We start from the raw sequence: 24,721 nt of genomic DNA on the forward strand, positions 1-24,721 counted from the left end.
TCCCGAAGGGATCAACCAAAAAGTTACTGGACCTAATACTAACACTTCAACTAACATGAATGAATCTAAAGCCAATATGCAAATATTTGTCTATCTTCTATACCATCAAAAGCTCATTAAAAAATATAATTAAAGAAAAAGCCCACTTAAAGTAATCATCCACTGTAAAACAGGTGAGTCGAATAGATAGATCCTACATAAGATACCTAAAAGAAGATGAAAATAAATGTAGACCATTAACTCTAGAAGGAAAAAAAAAGTCAGTATTATAAAGATAGTTCTCCTGAACAGGACCTTTTGTGGAATTTGATAAATCAAGTTTAAAGAGAAAATACTAAAAAAAAATGATACACTTGAAAGAGAGAAATTGAATGGAGTTAGGAGAGGCTTGTTGTACCAGGTATTACGTGTACTAATATAAAAGTATGGTAGTAATAAAGTGTTATTGGAATTATAATAAATCTATTCAGTGAAAGAATCTAGAAGCAGGCCCATGAATATAAGGGCATTTAGTATTTAGGACTTCAGCTATTGATAAAAGTATCCTTTCAAATCAGTGTCAAAAAGACAATTTGACAAATTGTATTGAGCCAACACAATTAGAATATGATGAAGAATGTTTTTGGAAAGGAGATTCTACCCCCTAAATCATAAGTCACACACATAACTCAGAAGCCATGAGGAAAAATACAGATTTGACTGCAAGAAAAAATCGTGGTAGGTGACAACAGTCAACAGTATTACAAGTGAGTCTAGGAGAAAATATTTGCCTCAAGAGTAATGGACAAAGGCTTAATTTCACAAAGAACTCTTATAAATTAGTAAGAAAAAGACAACTCTAGAAAAATTGACAAATGGCTTGAACTAGCAGTTCAAAGACAAGAGATATAAAATCGATAAAAATATTTGGCCTCACTGATGATCAGAGAAACATAAAAAATTTTATTTTGACACTGGCCAAAATGTAAATGTATTGATAGTATCTAGCATTAGGCAATGGGCTTTCATGTATTCAACTGTGAGCACCTGGTATAGATCAAGCGCTATACTAGGTTACTAGGTTCTAGACACGTATGATGAATAAAGCAAATCTAGCCCCATGACCAAGTGTGGAAATTCAGATAATAAACCAGATGACCAAGGAATATATAGGATAACAGACTATAATTCCTATGAGAGAACATAGGGGAAGATAATGATCTCTACCAGTGATCAAGAATACTGAAACTGGGAGGGGAGAATGTAGGGGAGACCTGCATCTCTGAGAAAATGACAGTTGAGTGGAGGGATGAGAAAGGAACGAGTCCTGCTGAGAACCAGGGAAGTGGGTCCTAGGCTGCGGGAGCAGCACCCAGTATATTCGGAAAGGAAGCTGATATATTTGGGTTGAAGTGGGGGAAGAGAGATCATGAAGTTGACAAGATTGATAGGAGCCAGAGAGATCATGCAGGCCATGGCACATAGTTTGGGTTTTATTTAAGCTACAGGAGCAAACCTTCAGAAGCTGTTTTATTGTTTTTAAAGAAGTGATTACTGCTTGCTGTGTCAAGAATAGATTTGAGGAGGCAAGAATGGAAATGGAGAAGCTAGAGACAACGTTACGGCGGTAGTCCAGGCAGGAGTTGGTGTTGGCTCTGATCAGAGTGATGTCCGTGTTCATGAATTTCAAGTGAAGCCTGTCTACACCCCTGCCCCCATCCTCCTCCATGTCTACCATCCCCAAACACCTGATAGGTTATTTTTCCCCAAGTTTGATTCACTTGCTCTGGTGCCCATGCAGAGAAAGCAGATGGTCGGCTTTATCTTAGAGAGTCAAAGACATTTGTAAAGGAAAGATTGTAAAAATGCACTGTGGGCTCTAAGCTGCACAATAAATAGAGATGGGTAGGAACTGATGGTGAGAAAAAGGGAGGAATGATGGCTTGGAAATCCCAAACCGGGCAGAACATTGTTGTAGTGACGATGTTTGTGCCAAGAACACGGAATGATGGAAAGTTCTGTCCAAGAGTGGTGTTTGTCAGTTCTTCTGTTGGAGGGAGGATACTTGTTCATGACGGTAGAGTTTAGGGTAGGACTCTAGGAGTGTGGCTGAGGCAGACTGAAGAGGTGTTGGAGATGAGAAAATAAAAAGTGGAGCCTGGGAGCTGGAAGGCAAGGAGGAGATCCGGGACATCCATGTCTCCAACACTAGTTGAGATGGGGAGGAAGCCTGGTCGTGATGAATGAGAGATGCTTCGGACCAGAAGGTTTGGAGTGTGTAATAGCAAAGAGGGGAGAAGAACGTAGGGTATACTGATGTCAAGGGCACTAACCGGAACAGACTTTTTTTTTTTTTTTTTTTTTGCAAGTGATGGAGGGAGAAGTAATTGTCTGAAGTAACATGAGGAGCAAAGAAGAGGCCTGTGTCCCCCCAACCCCCCACCCCCACCCTCCAGGCACTGAGGAAAATGTATGAGAAATAAGATGCCTCCATTTAGGGAACTTGGGGGCAAATGCTGTCTTTAGGTTTTGTCTTCTCTTGGTTTCAGGTAAGGAAGAGAGCTGAGGGAGATTCCTTTTTTTTTTTTCTTTTGAAATAACTTTCAGCTTAGAGAAAGGTTACAAAAATAGTACAGAGTTTTGCACTGAGACTTTCTAGCTTCCCCTAATGTTAATATCTTGTATAAACCATAGTGCATTTATCAAACTAGGAAATTAAGATTGACACAATAAACTACAGGCTTTATTAGAATTTCACCAATTTCTCCTCAATGTTCTTTTTTCTATTTTAGGATCTGATTCAGGATCACATAATATAATTAGTGGTCATGACTATTTAGTTTCCTCTAGTCTGTGACAGTGCCTCATTTTTGCCTTGTGTTTCATGACCTTGACACTTTCAGTCAGTACTGGTTAGTTACTTTGTAGAATGTACCTCTAATTTGGGTTTATCTGATATTTTCTTATGATAAGATTGAGGTTTTAATTTTCAGAATACTAAGAGGTGATCCTGTGTCCTTGGAGCATCCTATCAAGAGGGTATATGATGTTGATGTCCTCATTACTGGTGATACTAGCTTTCATTATTTGGTCAGGGTGGTCTCCACTGTAAAGTTAATTGTTTTTTTCCCTTTGTAATTGATATTTTGTAGTTGGGGGAAATACTTTAAGACTATTCTAATATCCTGTTATCCTCAAACTTTTCCCCACTGATTTTAGCTTTGAGTGTTTATAAGTATATGAATGTTTTTTGTTCACACCCACTTATATGAAACTGACTCAGTCAAAACCATCTCTGTTTAGTTTATTCGATAACCCATATTACTAAGCACAAAGCAGAGACTGAGGAAGAATTTGTTGCTGGCACAAATGCGTATGTGAATGTAAGAATGATTACTTGCTCACCTAAACCTCACAGTGGCCAAGTTCAGGTTTGTGAAGCTACTGTGAAAGACAAGAAGAATGTATTGTTAGTCCTCCTAGAGAAGGATTCCTAAGACACGCTAAGATTGTGTTTCCAAATGTGTGTGATAGCATGATTTAATCATTAAGTCAGAATCCTGTGGACCTCAGAGAATTACGCATGTTAAATATCCATTGGTACCTCTATAGTAGATCCCAAGATCACCAGGGGTGCTTTTGAGAAACACGGGTTCCCGGATCCGATACCAGACATGCTGAATTGGAAAGTTTAAGTCTTGAGTCCAGGGCTTAACAAGAAGCAGCGTAGATGATTCTTATGGTGTCAGCCACACGTGGGTCTTCCTGGTGGCATTTTGGAAATTACTGCTCTAAGGAATCCAGAATGGCATCTGCAAAACTTTTCCCCATAAGCACCACAATAGTGTGTATGCTTTTTCTCTCTTTGAGAAGCATTGCAAAATCACAGAAAATATGTATCAATCACTAAGGTCACACTTACGATTTTGCCTGCATTTGTTTCATTTTTAAAAAAGAAATTAAATGGCATAGTGATGGCTAAAGTGTTAGTTACCCTTTCACTCTCATCCCTTCCCTCCATTTTTTCTCTAACAGCAACAGTGTTCTGGTGTGTAACATTTGTCAGTGCCCTTCAGCAGAAGACCACCAGGGACATACCTGTAGTTGAACATTATGGGTTTATTACAAAAAAGGAAAACAGGGGACAACTGGATGGCTCAGTCGGTTAAGTGTCAGACTTCGGCTCAGGTCATGATCTCATGTCTCATAGGTTCAAGCCCCACGTCTGGCTCTGTGCTGACAGCTCAGAGCCTGGAGCCTGCTTCGGATTCTGTGTCTTCCTCTCTCTCTCTCTCTCTTCCCCTCTTCTACCCGTGTTCTCTCTCTCTCAAAAACAAACAACTAAAAAAGAAAAAAGGGAAAACACACACTGTAAGAAATGGAGGGATATCTCAGTAAGAGTGTTAGACATAACTGATGAGGATTTAGGTTTCAGTTAGGTAATTTGGGGAAGGGTCTAAAGAAGCAGGAGATTGCTCTAGATTGTGTGTTGTCAGCATGTGGGGACAATTCTGTGATTGGATGTCTCACTAAATGTTACCTATAGGGAGGACAGCCTAGATGAGTATGACACTGTAATTGGTAAGGAAGTCTGCATTCATTTAGCAAGATGGGGGATATTTGATAATTTGTGAGGTCTACTTGGGTAAAGTGGATATTCTGTGGGACCATTTATGTCCATCAGTAGAACAACATGGTTTAGCTGTAAACGTCGGATTAGTTTGTAATAACATTGAGATTAAGATGTGTCAGAACAGTTCCTAAATATCTTGGGCTGCTTTTCTTTTTCTCATCATGTACATTGTTCCAATTTTATTACATATATGTGAATCCACACAAGGTACAGACTGTTGTTTTATGTCCTTCAGATACTTTGATCACTGTATCATACCTTTACAACTCCTCCCCCCCCCCACCCCACCCCCCCGCGCCCCAACTGGATACTGTTTTTTGAGATTTCACCATATCGATTCTTGATGTAGATCTAGTTCATTCTCTTCTTCCTTTCCATTCTCATCTTCCCCTCACCCCACTCCACATCTTCTTTCTATCTCTGGGACTCTCTCTCTTTTTTTAATGTTTTACTTATCTTTGAGAATGAGAGACAGAGCACTAGCAGGGAAGGGGGCAGAAAGGGAGGGAGACACAGAATCCTAAGCAGACTCCAGGCTCTGAGTCGTTAGCACAGAGCCTGATACGGGGCTGTGAGATCAGGACCTGAGCCCAAGTCAGATGCTTAACTGACTGAGCCACCCAGGCGTTGCCCCCCACCCCCCCTTTTTAAATTCTATCTCTGGGACTCTTATAGCAGTGCTGGATTAAATTACCTTGTTCAGGTGTCTTTAAATACCTATGCAAGAGTTTCTCTAGAGTTGGTACCTAGGCATTATGCACATATTCATCTCTACTAAGCACTGTCAAATTACTCCCTGAAGTGGTAACACCAATTTTCCCTTCCATTAGCAATTTATAAGAGGACCAGTTTTGTAAGACACCCTCCCCAGTATTTGGAAGGTTCATGCTTTTTTATGCTCTGAGCCTAGGTAGCTCCTAGGCCTAACAGGAAGACAGCTCCAGAATGAAGCCCCTTTCCCACCTTCCCCTCCCCTGACTAAGGTTCTGAAATATCTGCTTAGCTGAATCCTTGAGAATCCTTGTTTCTCATCTTCCTCAATTCTTCTTGGCTGCCTCTTACACTTTTGGAATTGATCACTTAATTGAGAAATGATTCTCTTGTACATATTTCTTTTCTTTCTTTTTGTTTTTAATTTACATCCAAATTAGCATATATTGCAACAATGATTTCAGGAGTAGATTCCTTAGTGCCCCTTACCCATTTAGCCCAGCCCCCCCTCCCACAACCCCTCCAAAATCCTCAGTGTGTTCTCCATATTTATGAGTCTCTTCTGTTTTCTCCCCCTCCCTGTTTTTATATTATTTTTGTTTCCCTTCCCTTATGTTCATCTGTTTTGTCTCTTAAAGTCCTCATATGAGTGAAATCACATGATATTTGTCTTTCTCTGACTGACTAATTTCACTTAGCACAATACCCTCCAGTACCATCCACGTAGTTGAAAATGGCAAGATTTCATTCTTTTTGATTGCTGGGTAATACTCCATTGTGTATATGTGTGTATATATGTGTGTACACACATATACACACACACACACATACACAATGGAGTATTATAATATATATATATATGCATACATATATGTATGTATGTATATATATATATATATATATGGACATTTGGGCTCTTTCCATACTTTGACCGTTGTTGATAGTGCTGCTATAAACATTGGGATGCATGTGTCCTTCAAAACAGCATACTTGTATCCCTTGGATAAATACCTAGTAGTGCAATTGCTGGGTCATAGGGTAGTTCTATTTTAGTTTTTTAAGAAACCTCCATACTGTTTTCCAGAGTGGCTGCACCAGCTTGCATTCCCACCAACAATGCAAAAGAGATCCTTTTCCTCTGCATCCTCCCCAACATCTGTTGTTGCCTGACTTGTTAATGTGAGCCATTCTGACAGGAGTGAGGTGGTATCTCATTGTGGTTTTGACTTGTATTTCCCCGATGATGAGTGATGTGGAGCATTTTTTTCATGTGTCGGTTGGCCACCTGGATGTCTTCTTTGGAGAAGTGTCTATTCATGTCTTTTGCCCATTTCTTCGCTGGATTATTTGTCTTTTGGGTGTTGAGTTTGATAAGTTATTTATAGATTTTGGATACTAACCCTTTATCTGATGTGTCCTTTGCAAATATCTTCTCCCATTCTGTCGGTTGCCTTTTAGTTTTGCTGATTGTTTCCTTCGCTGTGTTGTACATATTTCTTATGTTGTGTTATTAGGGTAGTATAGGGGTTGTGACAGACTTTAAAATATAGAATAGTTTGAATACTATGTTGTTTTTTTCTTGCTCATTTAAGGAATGGGTGAACAAGTTTGGGTGGAGGCCCTCTCCACTCAGATATTCAGGCACCAAGCCATATGGGCTCTCCTACCTTCAATATTACAACTTTTGGGTTTGTGCTGGGGGTAGTCTTTACTCCAGCCAGCCAGAAAGAGAAAAACATATGGAGGTGCATGTGTAAGAAGTTTGTAATTAGTCCTGGAAGGGGTGTGCATCCCTTCCTTTCACAGTCTATTGGTCAAGACTCAACCCCGTGGCCAACCTTCACTGCAAGGGAGGCCAGGGTATGTAGTCAAGTTGTGTCACTAGAATAAGAGAACATGAATTTGATGGACATTTAGCAGTCCCTGCTGCATCTGAATTGTATTGAAGTGAGGTTAGGATAAGCTATGGGAATCACCCTAACAACAAACACAAAGTACCCTTGAAGATCTTAAGTTGGATGTGAGTGAACTAAAGCTTCTAAACCAAGTCTGACTTAATTGGTTCATCCACTCTGTGGAGAGTAAAGGAAGGAGTCCTGTATTTATGCTTATGTCAGAATGATGAACAAAAGAGGGTCATCCCTTCTACAGGTGGCAGAGTCACAGGGATGACAAAGAGCAAGAAACTCCCAAGGGAAAGGTGACCTAGTGCTGCCGTCAGGGTTCTCAGTCTTGTTGGACTTCCCACCAGGAGATTCTCCTGGGGGGAGGGGAAGAGAGAGAGAGGGAGACACAGAATCTGAAGCAAGCTCTAGGCTCTGAGCGGTCAGCACAGAGCCCGACGCGGGGCTCGAACTCACTGACCATGAGATCATGACCTGAGCTGAAGTAGGATGCTTCACCGACTGAGCCACCCAGGCACTCTGAGATTCTCCCCCTTTTGCCCTCAAGAAGGTTCTTCTGTATTTTACTTTTATTAAATGTGACCATAATTGCCTACAAGTATCCCAGGTCAGTTTAGTCAATATATGGAAATTACATTCTATACCTAGGCCTATACTAACAGTTGAGAAATACCAGTGAGTTAGTTTAGTAACTTGGAACGTGGCTTGTCAATATGGTTCATCTTTGGGAATAATCCACATGCTCCACAGACCCGTACTTGAATTCCTGGGGCAGTCCTGTGGCCCTGTCATTATGATTTAATCCTGTGGCATAAGTGGGGCAGTGATAATTGGTAGAAGGGCCATGGCTAGTGGTTGGCTCTGCAGGCAGTTTTGTCCTTGGCACCAGCAGGTAAGAAGCCACTGTCAGAACACACCGTGGGGCTGCCCGTCAACTTGGTCTGAGGTTCTTTCCTTGTTTATCGCAGTGTTTCTTTTTCGCCGCTTTTCCTAGGTCTGAACTCAGGATATTCGGAAATCTCATCCAAACTTCTGGCAACTCTCTTCTTTTAACACTTTTGACTGATGACTTCATAAAGCCCCAGACAGTGGGGCAGCTTCCAGGCTCTGAGACTTCATTAGTCTCCTTGTCTATTCTGGGCAAGATAAGCAATCCTAGACAAATGGAGAGGCTGTTTGTCTCCAGTGCCGAAGCCTTATGTTTCTCAGGGTGATGTACGTCGCTTACCTTTTTGCTCTTCCTTTCCCAGCTCAAGCTTCTGACCTTGTTCAAATGCCATGTTCTATCTAAGTAATTATTTGAAGTGATGTTGGCATCCCTGTTTAGTTTTGAATTCCTTGTTTTGATTTTCCTCCACTGGATACCATTTATTTTTACCAGATCATTGATGCGTTTTTGGGTGTCCATATCTTAAGTGCTTGACAAGTTGAGGACTAAAATATCAGGGGGGAAGAAGGGAGATAACTGAGGGAAGGAGGCAGGCAGTGAGAGGGCTGCAAGAGGCTGGTGCAATATGCATTAGGCCTCCATGAATGAAGTATTCGGTTGTGCATCGGAAATAAGGGGGGGAAATCCCACAAATTACATGGGGAAAGGACAAAGAAACGGAGATCAGTGGTAGGCCAAATGGGGAAGTCACTGAAATAAGGTCTAGGGAACAATTCTAGTGTTCTCTGCTTGACATAGGTGAGAGGAGAAATTGGGGTGATGGTTTGGGGTTTCTAAGGGAAAAACAAAGACCTTCTTAAAACTGAGGCTATTTCTCGGCCAATCTTTCTGAGCTAACAAGAGATGTCGGAAATGCAGGCCAGGACCAGCAGCATTTCTTACCTTCCATGGAAGGTACAAATCAAATGCGAAGGTGTGTCTGTGTGCATGTGTCTGTGTAAGGGGCCATAACTGCTTTCAGAATCCCATAGGGGCTCCACGATCCATATGTGGTTAAGAGTTACAGGATTGGAGGGCCTGTATCCTGAGAGCAGCCAAAGCCATGAGGGCAGCGAGAGGAGAAAGCGGGCGAAGGGCCACAGGAAACCAGCGTGGAATGCGGTCTCACAGGGGACCCAACGTGCCACGGCTCTATCGTGCGGTCTGAATGTCGGGCTTTAAATACTGAGACGGGAAGTTAGGACCCCCACACTGTAGAATCTGAGGGAGCATTTCTCTCCATGTCAAGGAGATAAAAATGAAATCCCAGTTTCACATGCCACAAACCTAATTTTATACTTTTGAGATGAATGTTCTTCAACAAGGCGGTCTTACGGTAGCGTTTTATTTTGGTTTTCTACACGACCTTGTTCTCACACTAACCTTTTGTTCTACCCAGGACACTTTAAGTCATCACCCAATGAATGTCTTGGCTAGTATCCAGAGGCACGATGAGTAATGATATTTCTGTTTTTATGAAGGCCCTAACACCTGTTTGTGTCCCTGCTAGCAAAACTGCGGAGTTCCTGAGCAGACTGGACACAGAGTCGCCAGATAGAAGTACCTGTCAAAAGGCTCTTCATGACTCACAGTCTTCAACTTGGGTAAGTGGGAGGCCATGCAGGGTTGCTGTCTGGTACTTTATAAAGAGGCATTTGGTGAATGAAGGCTATGGGCACAGAGTGAGCTGTGTATAATAGATGGCTGGAACTAAAGGCAGATGGACCTGATCTGAAACTTAACTTCAGCTGTTGCTTCCTTGAGCTATAAAACAATGCTTGCACTTGGTTATCTACATTACGGGCACCTGGACTAAACACCACCCTTTGAAAAGCCTTTGATCTCATCCAGTCATCCATCCATTTATCTATCCAACAAATTTTATGTTTACGTAAGGTTACGTAAGGTCTACCAAGTGCATACAGTTTCTGCCTGGAAGGACTGTAATTTGGGTGGGACAGTTCATTGTATGGGCTGCCGTGGGTACTGCAGGATGTGGGCACAACATGCTAGAGGTGTCCCCCAGACATCAAGACATCCGGAAATACCTCACATGGGAAGCCAGCAGAATACCACTGCAGAAATTTGTATGCTGCATTGGAGATCTTGGACCTCATTCTTTGAGTGCTGAAGGCACTAAAAATTTTCAAACAGGGAAGGTTCAAAGTCAGGTTTGTATTTTAGTGGGGTCATACTTGTAACCATGTGAAGGATGGCTCTGAGGGAATGGAGAGGCAGAGAGGCCTCTGAGAGGCTCTGCATTAGTCCAGGTAAGGAATGATAAAGACATGAAATAGGGCAGTGGATGGGAGGATGGAGATGAGAGCACAGGTCAGAGAACCGTTTAAAAGGTGAATGGAAAGAGCCTACATGTCCATCAACTGACGGAGGGCTAAAGTAGATGTGGTTTATGTATACAATGGAATACTACTTGGCAACGAGAAAGAATGAAATCTGGCCATTTGCAGCAACGTGGATGGAACTGGAGGGTATTATGCTAAGTGAAATAAGTCAGTCAGGGAAAGGCAGATACCGTATGTTTTCACTCATATGTGGATCTTGAGAAACTTAACAGAAGACCATGGGGGAGGGGAAGGGGGAAAAAAAGTTGGAGGGAGGCAAACCATAAGAGACTCTTAAGGACTGAGAACCAACTAAGGGGAGATGGGGGCTGGGGGAGAGGGGAAAGTGGGTGATGGGCATTGAGGAGGGCACCTGTTGGGTGAGCGCTGGGTGTTGTATGGAAACCAATTTGACAATAAATTATATTAAAAAAAAATAAAAGGTGAAGTTGGCAGGGCCTTGGTTATTGACTGGTTAACTGGGGACAACAAAGTAAGTACAATTCAGGATGCCTCTGGAAATGGTTGTAGTTGAAAGAAAGGATGGGTTTAAGTTTTTAAAAGTGTGCGCTTTAGTGACCATGATTTAAAATGTCGAGAAGCTATTATGACACTCCTTGGGATAAGTTCATTGTACTCTTACTTACAAATGTTTAAATGTTCCTCCCCCCACCCTCGTCCCCCGCTTCTAAGGTGGTGCTCCAAAGTCTAAGATTTGCCACGGGTCCTGTCACATCTGTCCTCTCTCCTCTCACTGCAGGGCATGAAAGGACAGACTTGAAAACTGTAGGTAGAGAGCTAAATCCTGTGTAGGGACAGTCCTTGACGTCTGTCCAGATACCCTGTGGCCGTGAGGGAGGGAGAGAAGACAGGAATTGGATAACTTTATCAACTGGGTGCTTGGCTGCCAGGATGGTCTTGACCCTGTTTGAAGGCTGCCCGAATCCTACGAAACACCCGGCAGAATTGTGTGTGCCTGACCTATTGATTTTGGTTTGTTTCTTCAAGTTAACAAGATCATCCTGAATTTTAATATTGTTGTCCATAACATGAGTAATGTCTCCCAGGACTGCGTTTTCTGTGGATTGATTAGTGCATTAGTCACAAGATCCTCAGAGCTATTAATAGAAAATATGGAGCAGCATTGGACCCAGGATGATTCTTTATGAACTGCATTCAATAGCTGCTCCCATTTCGACAGCAAACTATTAATAATTTGTTGGTGTTCAATATATTTAAGTGACTTTTTTTTTTTACCAATATTGTACTCTTCTTCTGTCTAATCCATCTGTGTAGAATTCCTCTGAGAATGCTTTGCAGAACCATTTCTAATGCTTTAGGAATGACACACCTTTACAGTGCACTTTTGTAACATGGAAGGAAGACACCTGTAGTTTGCCTTAACTGTGGTCAATGTATAGAATGTCAATGTATAGAATTTCTATGGGGGTGTGATAAGCTACAAGCTTTCAAGTTTTTTAAAAAAAATTTAATTCTCACATAATGTACCTTTTCAGAGAAAGTTGTTCTTATTACATTTATTTACGTGTGGCTCTTCCATGGGCAGCTGGGAATTTAATACATACTCTATAATTACATCAGTGGAAAAGACGACAAGAATATTCCTTTAAGCGATACGTAAGAGAACTTCAGACCAAAGATACTTACAGTGTTTACTTACACATGGGTTGATACAGTTCTCTGTACCGTGTGTGTGCCTGTGAGAAGTGCCAGAAAATATGCCGCCTTCCTCAATCATAATCATTGAATATTTCTGGTTGTACCCTAAATGGTTTCCAGTCTGCTTTGTTGCCTCTTGCCGCCTCCTCTACAGCGAATAGTCGTTTAAAAACATCTCATCCGGTTGTTCCACTGCCCGTGGCTCCCTGTATCTTCAAGGATAAAGTCAGAATGCCTTAGCTTGAGCACAGAGCCCTTTCTGCCCTCTGCCTTCCTCCCTTCCCTCACGACTCCTTTCTGTACGTAGAATCTAGGTCTTGGCTACTCTAAGTAGGGTCCATGGACCAGTAGCGTGGGCCTCACCCGGGAGCCTCGAAGGGTGTAGATGAAGCTCAGGCGCCACTCCAGTCCTGAATATGAAGCTGAATTTTAACACGGTCTGGGGCGACTTGTGCACACATTAATGTCTGCGGAGCGCTGCTCTATAGCTTGTGCCTTTCCAGCCATTTCCTCTCACTTCTGCTTGGAACTCCTCGTGCGGATGGTTTAATTTTTATCCACGTGCCACACGTTTTTTCAAAAAAAGCCAACACTTGAAGGCCTGTGTCCCTTGCATTCCTTTAATCTCACTCCCGCTCCCAGTATTTTAAACTCTGTGTATTAATTTCCCATTGCTTATAAAATAAGGCCTGGCGATGTAATGCACAGCCTGTGGCCACAGTTAACAATACCGTACCGTGTATTTGGAAGTTGCTAAGAGAGATCTTAAAAGGTCCGTCACGAGAAAAACACTTTTGTAACTACGTGTGGTGACGGATACTAACTAGACTTATTGCCGGGATCGTTTTGCAGCACACACGAACGTTGCATCATTATGTTGCACACCTGAAACTAATATAATGTCATGTCAGTTATGGCTCAATAAAAAAATTTTCCATCGCTGGTGTAACAAATTGCTAAGGACTTCGTGGCTCAACACAGCACAGATGTATTGTCTTACAGATCTGGAGGTCAGAAGTCAGGAATGAGCATGAAGGGGGTAAAATCAAGGTGTCAGCAAGACTGGCTTCTTCAGGAGACTCTAGAGAGGAACCTGTCCCTTGCCTCTCCTAGCTCTCCTTGGCTGCGGGCACTCTCGCCCCCCCGGCATGTGGCTGCGTCCAACCTCTGCCCTCCTCCTCATGCTGCCTTCTTCCTGCTCTTCAGCTTTCTTGCCTTCCTCTTACAAGGACCCTTGTGATTCCACCCGGATCATCCAGGGTCCTTTTCCATCTCAGAATCCTCAATTTCTGCAAAGTCACCTTTGCTAGATAAGGTGACATTCACAGCTTCTAGGGATTGGGAAGTGGGCATCTTTGGCGGGGGGCATTATTCCTCCCACCACACTCGCCTAAGCGGTTTCTTTGTTATGTGGCTCCACGTACCTTTCAATGTAGGTATTGCTGTTGCTTGGCTAACCAAGTTCAGATCTTGTTAATTTATCCCTTCCCCTCCATTCCCCTAATTATTCAGTATTTCAGGCTTTCTCTTACTGTAATGACTACATGAATTTTTTTCTCACTGCCAAGCCAGTTAGTATACTTCACAGTTTCTTTCTGTTAGGACTTCTTAAAATTTTTGCTTTAACATTTGCTTGGTTTCCTCTGAACGTTTGACTGGCTTCCTTCAGATTTTGTGACCGTTCCACAAAGTGTCTCTGGTGCAGATTTCCATACAGTTTTCCGTTTTGTGTCTGTCAGGTAACTTGTCAGTTTCGGATTTCTTTCCCTTCTGGAAACATCCGTCTTCTGCCTTAACCTGGCTGGTGGTTCATTTGGCCTCCTACACAGCGGTTGTTCTGGGACTTTGCTTTCACAGAATGGTTCTCAACCTCCTCTACACATCGGAATCATCTGGGGGACTTTAAAATTCACTGACGACTGGGTCGTACCCCCAGAGATGCTGCTGTATTGTGGCCTGGGCTTCAGGGCTTTTAAAGCTCCCCCGGTAATTCTAATGTGCAGCCTAGGATGCGAATCATTGTTTTAAAGTCATCTGGGGAATTGTTCTTACTGCTTTCCTGTGTGGGGTCCCCTGATTTCTAGGCCTCCTGTCTTCTATTTTCTTGTTTTATTTCCTTGTTTTGATGGAGCATATTATTTAGTAGCTTCCCAGGAGAAGATGTATGGTCAGGTCATTGCATGTCTGAAGGTATCTTTATTCAGCCCACACACTTAGCTTGTAATTTGCTGGTAAGTAATCCAAATTGGGAATCCTTTTCCTTCAGAATTTTGGAGGCCTTTCTATTCTACTTTTGAGTATTTGTTCTTGAGCAATCCCAGGCCCTCTGAATTTCAGTCCTTATATATAAGGGCTTTTCCTTGCTTCCCCTGGAAATATTTTAGTATCTTCTTCTTTTTTCTGGTATTCTGTAATTTCACAATGATATGCCTTGGTATGAGGGTCATTAATATTCCTTTTCAGTCTGGAAACTCATTTCTAGTTCTAGGTGATTTTCTTGTGTTATTTCTTTGATTTATTTCTCTTCATTTTCTCTAAGGAATTCTTACTGAAATCCTAGGCCTCCTGGATTTATCTTCATTTTTGTGAAAAAAAATTTTTTTTCTCCTTTAATTTATCTCTGACATTTTTTTCTACTTCTTGGTATATTGGGTTAGAAAAAAAAAAAAACCCAGTCCTTTCCCCACTGAGTGTCTCCTTTCCTCTCACGTGACTACCACATGCACACTTCTGACAACAGATGTGGGGCGACTTGCTTTACCCCGAGTAATTCTGTGACACCAGCTGGAGATCCTACAATTTAATTCAGTTCTGACACTGTCTATCTGGAGGTTCCCAAGGTAAAGGGACCCGCAACTCTGCCCTCCCCTTAAGATGCCAAATTGCACGTAGTAGGTCCCCAGGTTACCCACAACTTCTGTCTAATATGGCTACAAATTGGGGGTTCCCATGACCCCCTCCTGGGTTCCCTTAATTTGCTAGAGTGACTCACAGAACTTGGGGAAACTTTTACATTTACCAGTTTACTAGAGGATATGATAAAGGATACAAATGAACAGCAAGATGAAGAGATACGTAGAGCAAGGTCTGGGAGTGTCCTGAATGCAGGCGCTTCTGTCCCTGTGAGTTAGGATATGGTGACCCTCGCAGTGTGAATGTATTCACTTACCTGGAAATTCCCCACCCTCAAGTACTTTGGGGATTTTGTGAAGGCCTCTTCACACAGGCAAGATCAATTATTGACTCCATATCCATCCCCTTTCCCCTCTCTGGAGGATTGGAGGGGATGGTTGGGTCTGGAAATTCCAAGCTTCTAATTGTGGCTTAGTCTTTCTGGTGACCAGTCCCCATTCAGGAGCCCACCCAGTGAGCCTTATTCGAACGAAAGATGCTCCTACTGCCCTGATGGCTTAGGAAATCACAAAAGTTTGAGGAGCTGTGTTCCAGGAACTGGGGTGGAGACGTGTGTGTGTGTGTGTGTGTGTGTGTGTGTGTGTGTGTGTACATACATGTATATTTTTTTCTGTTTTCTCACACATTTTCTTGAGTATCTCCTAAATATTTTACTGGTCACATTTTTGGGAGGGGAGGGAAGATCTTTTTATTTTCCAAGAACTTCTTTTTTTTCTGTTGCTTCGTAAAACATAGCAACCTGTTTTTGTTTCATGGATGCAATATCCCCTTCTAGCTCTCGGAAGGAACCGTGCGGGGAGCAGAAGACGACTTCAGAGAAGGGGGCCCAGAGGCTCACCACTTAGTATGCAGCATTTTATGCAGGCCTTTCATTCTCAACCTGGGTTTAACCACTGTGACCTTCTGTGCTAGGTGTGTCCGATTTAGTTTATCCAGAGAATACACTTCTGATTTACTGTCTGGGTTGGGAGAATTAGCGCCTGAATTCTCAGGGTGGGAGTTGGCGTAGGTACTTTCCTATCATCCATCTGTCATCCTTGATAGCTGTTACATGCGTGTCTTGGGCCCTCATGTTGCTCTGTGGAGAATATTGGCTTCTTGTGGGTATCCTACATCCCTACCAGAACACCTTCTGTTTTGCTCTTTTCCTCTTAGTCACTTACCATTTCTTCATCTACTTTGTCTTCATAGATTTTTGTCTGAGAATACAGATGTCTCTTGGTTTCTGAATGTAGAGCTTGTTTCATTTTCTCTTCTGTTTAGCATAATTAAAAAAAATTTTTTAATGTTTATTTTTGAGAAGGGGGGCAGAGAGAGGGAGAAACAGAATCTGAAGTAGGTTCCAGGCTCTAAGCTGTCAGCACAGAGCCCAACGCAGGGCTTGAACTCACGAACTGTGAGATCATGATGACCTGAGCTGAAGTCAGACGCTTAACCGACTGAGCCACCCAGGCGCCCCAAATTTAGCGTAATTTTTGAGAGAAGGATGGTGCAGAAACATTTTTACTCCACCGTCTTGAAGTGGGGACTTCATGTTTGTCAGGGATTGAACTGTGATCTCCCAGGCCATCTCAGAATTCATATGTTGAAGTCCTAACCCTCACTACCTCAGAATGTGACCTTTCTAGGAGATTGGGTCTTTATAGAGGTAATCAACCTCTAATGAGGTCATTAGAAGGGGGCTGTAATCCAACAGGAAAGATGTCTTTATAAAAAGGGGAAATTTGGGACAGAGGGAAGATGATGTGAAGATACAGGGAGAAGGTGGCCATCTACATGCCAAGGAGAGAGGCTAGACCCTTTCCTCACAGCCCTCAGCAGGAACCAACAGCACAGATACCTTGATTTTGGACTCCAAGCCTCTAGAACTGCGAGACGATAAATTTCTGTTTTTTAAGCCTCCTGGACTGTGGTACTTCACGGCAACCCTTAACAAACTACTGCAATGCTATTTTTCCTTTGTTCACACACTGCCCCCCCCCCCCCCGCTTAGTCTGTTTCCTATTCACTCTTTAAAACACAACTCACCCACTTTAAAACACAAAGTGTCACCCACTTTGAGGAGGTGTTCTTGATCCAGTTTAATTAAATGTCCTTTTTAGCTTCTTCTGTCATAATACCCATCACGCTGTGTTTCAATCCTCAGTCCTCGCATCAGGCTTCCACACTAGGCTATTAGTGACTTGCTGTCTGAGATATCATGTCTTATGACAGTGCCTGCACATAGAGGCTTAAATGTTACTTGTTGACTGGACGTATTATAAGCATAGCTTTTGGGGTAAAGCAAGTAAAAACGTGTATTTTAATTGAATAACAAAAATTTAGTATTAGTATTATACTAATACTTAGTGAATACAATGTTTTCAGTACAGTAATACTTCGTGTACGTGAACACAATGACAGAAATTTCTGGGATTTAGAACTGAGAAAAATAGTGATCAAAGGTTTTTTCCCCCCTGTTATTTTTGAGCAGAAACTTCCTGTCCTGCCTGGGAATCCTACCTCGGTAAGCCTTAAGATAGCAAGTAACTTTGAACTCTTCATAGTTGATGTGCCATGTGACTGCCCTTTTAAATGACATTTTGTGTCTAATCCCCCCTTTTTTCTTCTGAGTCAAAAACTAGCACCCATATTCTGATAAAAGACCAATTAAGTGGTTAAATTTTTTGTTTTTAATTTTTTCATTCATTTCGTTTATTCATTTTTGAGAGACAGAGTGCCAGCAGGGGAGGGTCAGAGCAAGAGGGAGACACAGAATCCGAAGCAGGCTCCAGGCTCCGAGCTGTCAGCACAGAGCCTGACACAGGGCTCGAACCCGCGAACTGTGAGATCATGACCTGAGCGGAAATCAGATGCTCAACTGACTGAGCCACGCAGGGGTCCCTAAGTGGTTAAGTTTAAAAGGAAGGTATGCAAATAGAATTTAGGTTCTCACTTAAGGCATCACATCTGCTTTCACCAAGTATTTTACTACTGCTTTTAATCTCTTGAGCAGAAGTTGTGTCCCCTGGTCCATTTTCCTCTTTGAGGTCGTATATGGAGTATTTGTGGCAAAGACTAGCTCTCTCTAGTGTAAAGTGAAGAGGTCACTGGAGAACCACTCTCCGCTTTCAGTGTCTTATCACAGTCCTCCTGTGTTTAGGACTTAGATAAGAGAAAATCCGAGGATATGTTTGTCTGTCCCATGAAGCAGGGTTTGAATGTGTGAGGACTTTCTGAACACAGCTGGAGTTCCAACATTCCAGTTGGTAGTGCTGTAGATGATCCCATTCCGAAAGCCTCCCCTCTTTCTGGCAAGTGCCTATTATTTGATGGAATATGGGTTTTTACAGTGACATAAATGGGGGAATGAATTAAGAAGTGCTTGAGAAAAATTATAGTAAGGAAAAAGGCGGGAACCAGCCTTCATAAGCTTTATGGATTATTAGTGTGAAGAACTAGGCCTGAAATATGTGGTCTGCTGCCCTGATGCCTGCTGGTAGTTTTATGACAACAGTGGAATTTCCTACGTATTAGCTTATCAGGCTGCCCGCAGAGGGTGGGCTACAAATCACTGGGAGCAGAGAAAGCATATGACAAATGAACAGACAAACTACTTGGAATCTCATAAATTCCAGAATGCATGGTCACTTTGCCAGTGTGTGAAACCCCGCCATGGTGGGTCAGTGGGGCTGAAGGACACCTTACTGCGTGTACTGGTCCTCCTAAGACTGCCCCTTGAGACTCTAATTCAGCCAGAAGTAATGACTCCTGTGTTCCTGAACAGCCTTTGTTTTTCTTCTCAGAAATAAAAATAAGCTTCAGGTACTGCTTAGGGAGGCACGGACTTGGAAAGAAATGCATCTCTGGAATTCTATGGTATCAGTCACCAGTTGACAAGCTATTTAATAGGGTACCATTAATGAGCAGTAGGCATGTCAGTGCTTCTAAAGTCACTGTCTCTATTGCTTATCTCTGATATTAACTGATCAGCTACTTGGAATATATATATATAATACATATATAATATATATTATATATATTATATATATATTATACACATATATATTATACACACACAGACACACACACATACACACACATACACACACACACACACACACACACACACACACACACAGAAGAATATAGCTTTGCTAGGCAAGGCCCACCTTCCAGAATCTACATGTGTGAGGCATTGTTTGAGTTCTCTATATGTTGGATGCAGCAGCATTTTAGCTGAGCAGCAAAGCAGTACAAAGGGCTGAAGGAAGGACGTTCCAGGCAAGGATGAGAACAGTGGATTTGGGGCTTCAGCGTCAGATAAACAGGAGTTTTAGATCCATCTTCGCCTCATGATCTTGTCAAGTTATTTCACGTATCCAAGTCCATTTCCTTATTCACAACATGAGGATAATATCTACTTCATAGAATTTAAAGGTTAAGTAAAATAATAGAAATAACATGCCTGGCAGTTTAATGCATTGACACTGCTGTAAGTGATGTAAAGTCTCCTCTTCCTTGGTTAGCTTATTCTGAGTCCAGTTGGATCTCTGTGCTCTCTCCTTACCAGAGTCTAGTTAGAATTGTTGCCAGTTAGTTGGAATATCCTTGAAAAACATATTTAACTTTCCTCTGTTTCAATCCTTATCACTAGAAGAATAAACCATGTTGATTATCTCTGAGGGGGCATTTTTTTAAGCTTAATTAAACAAACATTTAGATCATCCTTTAAAATGTGCTGGATGATTATGCTTATACTAGCCTTCTTTTTATATATCCCCAGGGACATCGTCAGACGATATGCATAAATCACTCAGTAAGCAAGTGTGTATGGAGAGCTTAGTGTATGCTTAGTACAGAGGTTGAGTTATTAGAACCAGTCCCATGGTAGGGAGACTAGTAAATTGTGGTGGTGATGTTTTTTCCTATGATTTTTTTTCCTCTACATTCACAGGCCAGAAGCTGGGCTTACAAGGATTCTCTAAAGGAAGAAGAAAATAAGAAATTGCAAAAGATGAAGGAGGAACAACGTCAGAAGGTAGTCACAAGACCTTATTGGTCACTGCTAATTGTTTGCTTGTAGTACTAGATAATTTTTAAGGTTTTCTGAACAGAAATACTTACATATATGAAAATTGTGAAAAAACCCATTAAATATAAAAGGTGAGATTTTGGTGTGTTTTAAGAGTATGGTGAGGTGTGGTCAAAACTTTGGGTCAAAACTCTCATGACACTTAGTCTCATGGGGTTTGCCATCTAGTATGTGTGCTGGAGGGAGGCCAGCAGTTTGCAGAGAAGTTCTGATTTGCAAAATGCAATCACTGTCACTGCCATTTTTTCAAACCAAAGATGTATGAAATTACAAATCATGTCCAGAGAATAATGAATAATAGATATCCATACAAAGTTATGAAACTGGCTTAAATGTTCACCTAAAAATACACCTGTTATACAACAAAAGATACTCCACACATATATACGAATTTGTGAGGTATTCCAAATTATTTTGAGCAACAGAAATCAGGGAAATGAAGGCAGAGCTTCGTAAGAAGAGCGCTTAAAGGGTAATTCTCGTCAGAATCTAAAACTTCTGGTATGTTGACTGAAAACATTCAATGTTGTGACTTGATGGTCCTACCTGCCTTTCCTACATCTGCTCAGATGGGGCCAGTGGCTCCTCAGCAAGGGATCAGACGATGATCAGTGGTTAGCTCCAAGGCACCACCTCATTCCATATCCTTTAAAGAAGCAAAATAGACTATTCAGCTAGTTGGACACCATTACCTTCCCCATCATTATTTTCCAATTTGCCATATTGGTGGCTGATAAATCCTGTCCTTTTGTCCAGAATCTCTCTCAAAGCCATTTCTTCATTTGTACAATTAACTTGACTCCTAACTCCCATTTGATTTCCTTGATTCAGTTCAAATTATTTTCCTTATGCCTTTGCTGCACAACATAATTTATTATAGCAATTGTGTGTAAAATCGTTTTATGAAATAGGCTGTATGTATCGTCACTGCTATAATTTGACCCTTCTAAGTGCTACCCTCCTTCCAACAGTGGTCCCTCCTTCCTTGTTTGTTCTTTCTGCCAGCATGCAGTCTAAATGACTGTGTCACTCAACTGCTTTGTGCATAGGAGGTAATAATTAAATTATTGAAGGAAATAATAATGTAAGTTGTGTATTTAGTTATTAAGTTACTATGTAAAAAAGGAAGAAGCCAGAAAACATTTTTATTCCTTGGTGGGGTTTTTTTGTTTTTTTTTTTTAATTTTTTTTCAACGTTTATTTATTTTTGGGACAGAGAGAGACAGAGCATGAACGGAGGAGGGGCAGAGAGAGAGGGAGACACAGAATCAGAAACAGGCTCCAGGCTCTGAGCCATCAGCCCAGAGCCTGACGCGGGGCTTGAACTCACGGACCGTGAGATCGTGACCTGGCTGAAGTCGGACACTTAACCGACTGCGCCACCCAGGCGCCCCTCCTTGGTGTTTTTTTAATATCTTTGTTTTGACAAAGACCTCATAATGAAAGCACAATTAAATAATATTATAGTAATAGTCAGCAGTAATTAGCACATAGAAGCTAAGTCTGGTATATACTCGTGGTGTATTTTCAATAATGTCTGTCAAGGGATATGTAAATGTTAGTCTGTTTCTGTGACCTTTGAAGTCAATATCAAGTCCTGAGGTGTTTAGATACTGAGGAGAATGTTGTGAAGTCAGCGTAGGATATGATTTATATAAAAATAACTTCTAGTGAATTTTAAATAGTATTTTATAAAGTTTGGGGGCATATTTGGAACGTGAAAACCATTAAAAGTAGAACATTTCACAAAGAGAATGCTCAACAGATTAGAAAATCAGATCTGGGATTTAATTTTCAGGTTGAGCAGTTATTTTAAACAGTGAGAATTAAGCTTTTTATTTCTTAATCTTGTTTTTCTTCTAGAGTTAGACAAATATTGATACATACATATTTTCTGGTTATTGACTGAGCGTATGTTTCTTTTGCATAAATTATTTCCCTTTACTTACTGTAGCTTTCAGTAAAATGAATAACTTTGACATACACATAATTCCATCATTAGAGTTTTCAGCATCAGTAAAATATATGAGGGTATTTACCTTATTTTTATTTCTCTTCTTTTTTCCACTCTATTATTTACATGTCCACAGAAGGGCATTTCTTGATTGGTAGAGTCTCATTCCGTATCACTTCAATGATTTAGCTTAAAAAAATAAGGATCATGTTTATGGTAAAAAAAAAAACATGTATAACATCACATCTATTCATGTGTTTGTTCTTTTCATTCATTCAACAAATATTTAGTGAATTCCCGCTATGAAGTGAGTCATCAGCAAATAATCTAGGTTAGGTTGAGATGATAGCACATTTATTTTGTTCTGTGTCTCTTTCATATTCTTTCATTACTCTGGGAACAGTAGGTTCTTCCTTAAGGTTACCCTTTCAGTATTTTACATTTGATTCAGTTTCTTCTAGAAATTTTTTTATAATTCCCCTTTCCCCCTATACACTCAATATGTTCTTCTCTTTTCACTACTTTGTGTGTGTGTGTGTGTGTGTGTGTGTGTGTGTGTGTGTGTGTATGTGAACAGTTATACTTACTCTTGCCTTTCTAAAATAACCCCTTCCTTGATTCTGCTATCCTCAGAGATACTATCTTTTCTGTTTCTACCAGAAAAAAAAAAGACAAAGACTAAACGTATCTTCCTATAATCACATATTTATTATCCATTTTGCCCTTTGTTCCTTATGTTCTGGTTTATATTTAGCAATGATCATACTGAAACTGCTCTCCAAAGGTAAATCCCTTCTGACCATTCAATTCAGTGGTCTTTTGCAATCCCTGTCTCTCTCTCTAACTCTGTAACAGTATTTAATACCACTTTAAAGCTTTCCTTTTCTGGCTTTTTTTTCACTCTATTACTCTGGTGCATCTACCTCAGAGTAATCTATCCCAGTATTCAGCCAGCCAGCCAGCCAGCCAATCAACAAACATGTATTGAGCTCCTATTATATTTGGAGTCTTTTGTAAGGTGCTAGAGCAGGATAGACCAGAACCCTAACCTCCCAAAGTTTACTTTTTAATGGAGGAGATAGACAATTAAAAGGAGACAGAGAAATAAAACACTATATTTTTAAATTTATAGTGATCAATCACTTTGTAGTAATTAATGCTGTGAAGGGATAAATTGTGTGTTGTGATAACTTCAGGGTGATGTATTGAATGCTATCGATTGCCTGCCTTTCTCTTAAAACACTGATTTTTTTTCCTCAGTATACATTTTACTTGGCATGGGCCATGTTTCAGAGAAGGCAGGCACTTCCTGGTTCCAGGGATCCAATCCCAAAGGATCTAACTGCTCCTGGGAGTTCCATTCTCCTCAGTGTGATTGGTTCAACTATGGACATAGGAAATAGTTCCAATCAATGAGACTTACAGGAAACCTGTCATTTAGTTCAGATTTTTTTCAATATGAAATGGACTAGTCTTCCTGTTCGGTGATTTTCAGCTTTATTTCTTTTTTTGTCTTTTTATTTTGTCCGATTCTACTATTTTCTCTGCTAGCTTTTTTGTTAGAATTTGGCGATATCTTTTTCTATCACTTAATTTGAACCTCTCTGTGTCATTTGGTTTAAATTATATTTCTAGTGATAAAAAGTGGCTGATTTTCTTTTTACCCAGTATCATAGTCTCTTTTAATTTAGTATATTCTCATTTATTGTGATTACTAGTGCTTTTGCACATATTCTTGGTACATAATTTACTTTGTAGCTATATTTTCTTGTTTTCTGTTCTTTATTTTTTTTTTGACTCTTTGAATTTCCTCTGTTCCATTTATTTACCTTTCCTCTTTTCTTTCCTCTCCTCTTTCCTTTCCCCTGGCTCCCTTCCCCAGTAGTAAGAAATTTCAGTGTTTTTATTATTTTATTTTTTACTTTCTATAATTTATTTATTTTTTATAATTTACATCCAAGTTAGTTAGCACATGGTGCAACAATGATTTCAGGAGTAGATTCCTTAAGCCCATTACCCATTTAGCCCACTCCCCCCCACACACAACCCCTCCAGCAACCCTCTGTTTGTTCTCTAAGAGTCTCTTATCTTTTGTCTTCCTCCCTGTTTTTATATTATTTTTGCTTCCCGTCCCTTATGTTCATCTGTTTTGTATCTTAAAGTCCTCATATGAGTGAAGTCATATGATATTTGTCCTTTTCTGACTAATTTCTCTTAGCATAATACCTTCTAGTTCCATCCACGTAGTTGCAAATGGCAAGATTTCATTCTTTTTGATTGCCAAATAATACTACACACACACACACACACACACACACACACACACACACACACACACACACATATACCACATCTTCTTTATCCATTCATATATTGATGGATATTTGGGCTCTTTCCATACCTTGGCTATTGTTGATATTTCTGCTATAAACATTGGGGTGTATGTGCCCCTTCGAAACAGCATACCTGTATCCCTTGGATAAATACCTTGTAGTGCAATTGCTGGGTCATAGGGTGGTTCTATTTTTAATTTTTTGAGGAAACTCCATACTGTTTTCCAGAGTGGCTGCACCAGCCTGCATTGCCACCAGCAGTGCAAAAGA

At 40.9% G+C, this 24,721-nt stretch overlaps 1 protein-coding gene across 2 annotated transcripts in view; it reads left to right on the forward strand.

The window, feature by feature from the left end:
* The window catches only part of EPSTI1 (epithelial stromal interaction 1), a 98,837-nt gene that overhangs the window by 42,647 nt on the left and 31,469 nt on the right, over window positions 1-24,721 (forward strand). The window contains exons 7-9 of one of the 2 annotated variants that reach the window (XM_047872327.1): window positions 9,666-9,759; window positions 17,564-17,596; window positions 20,027-20,110. In XM_047872327.1, the coding sequence (XP_047728283.1) occupies window positions 9,666-9,759; window positions 17,564-17,596; window positions 20,027-20,110 (211 nt within the window). The remainder of the gene's footprint in view (window positions 1-9,665; window positions 9,760-17,563; window positions 17,597-20,026; window positions 20,111-24,721) is intronic. The other variant, XM_047872336.1, reaches the window with a different exon arrangement.

This window comes from Prionailurus viverrinus, chromosome A1, assembly GCF_022837055.1.
Source record: "Prionailurus viverrinus isolate Anna chromosome A1, UM_Priviv_1.0, whole genome shotgun sequence".
Lineage (NCBI taxonomy): Eukaryota > Metazoa > Chordata > Mammalia > Carnivora > Felidae > Prionailurus > Prionailurus viverrinus.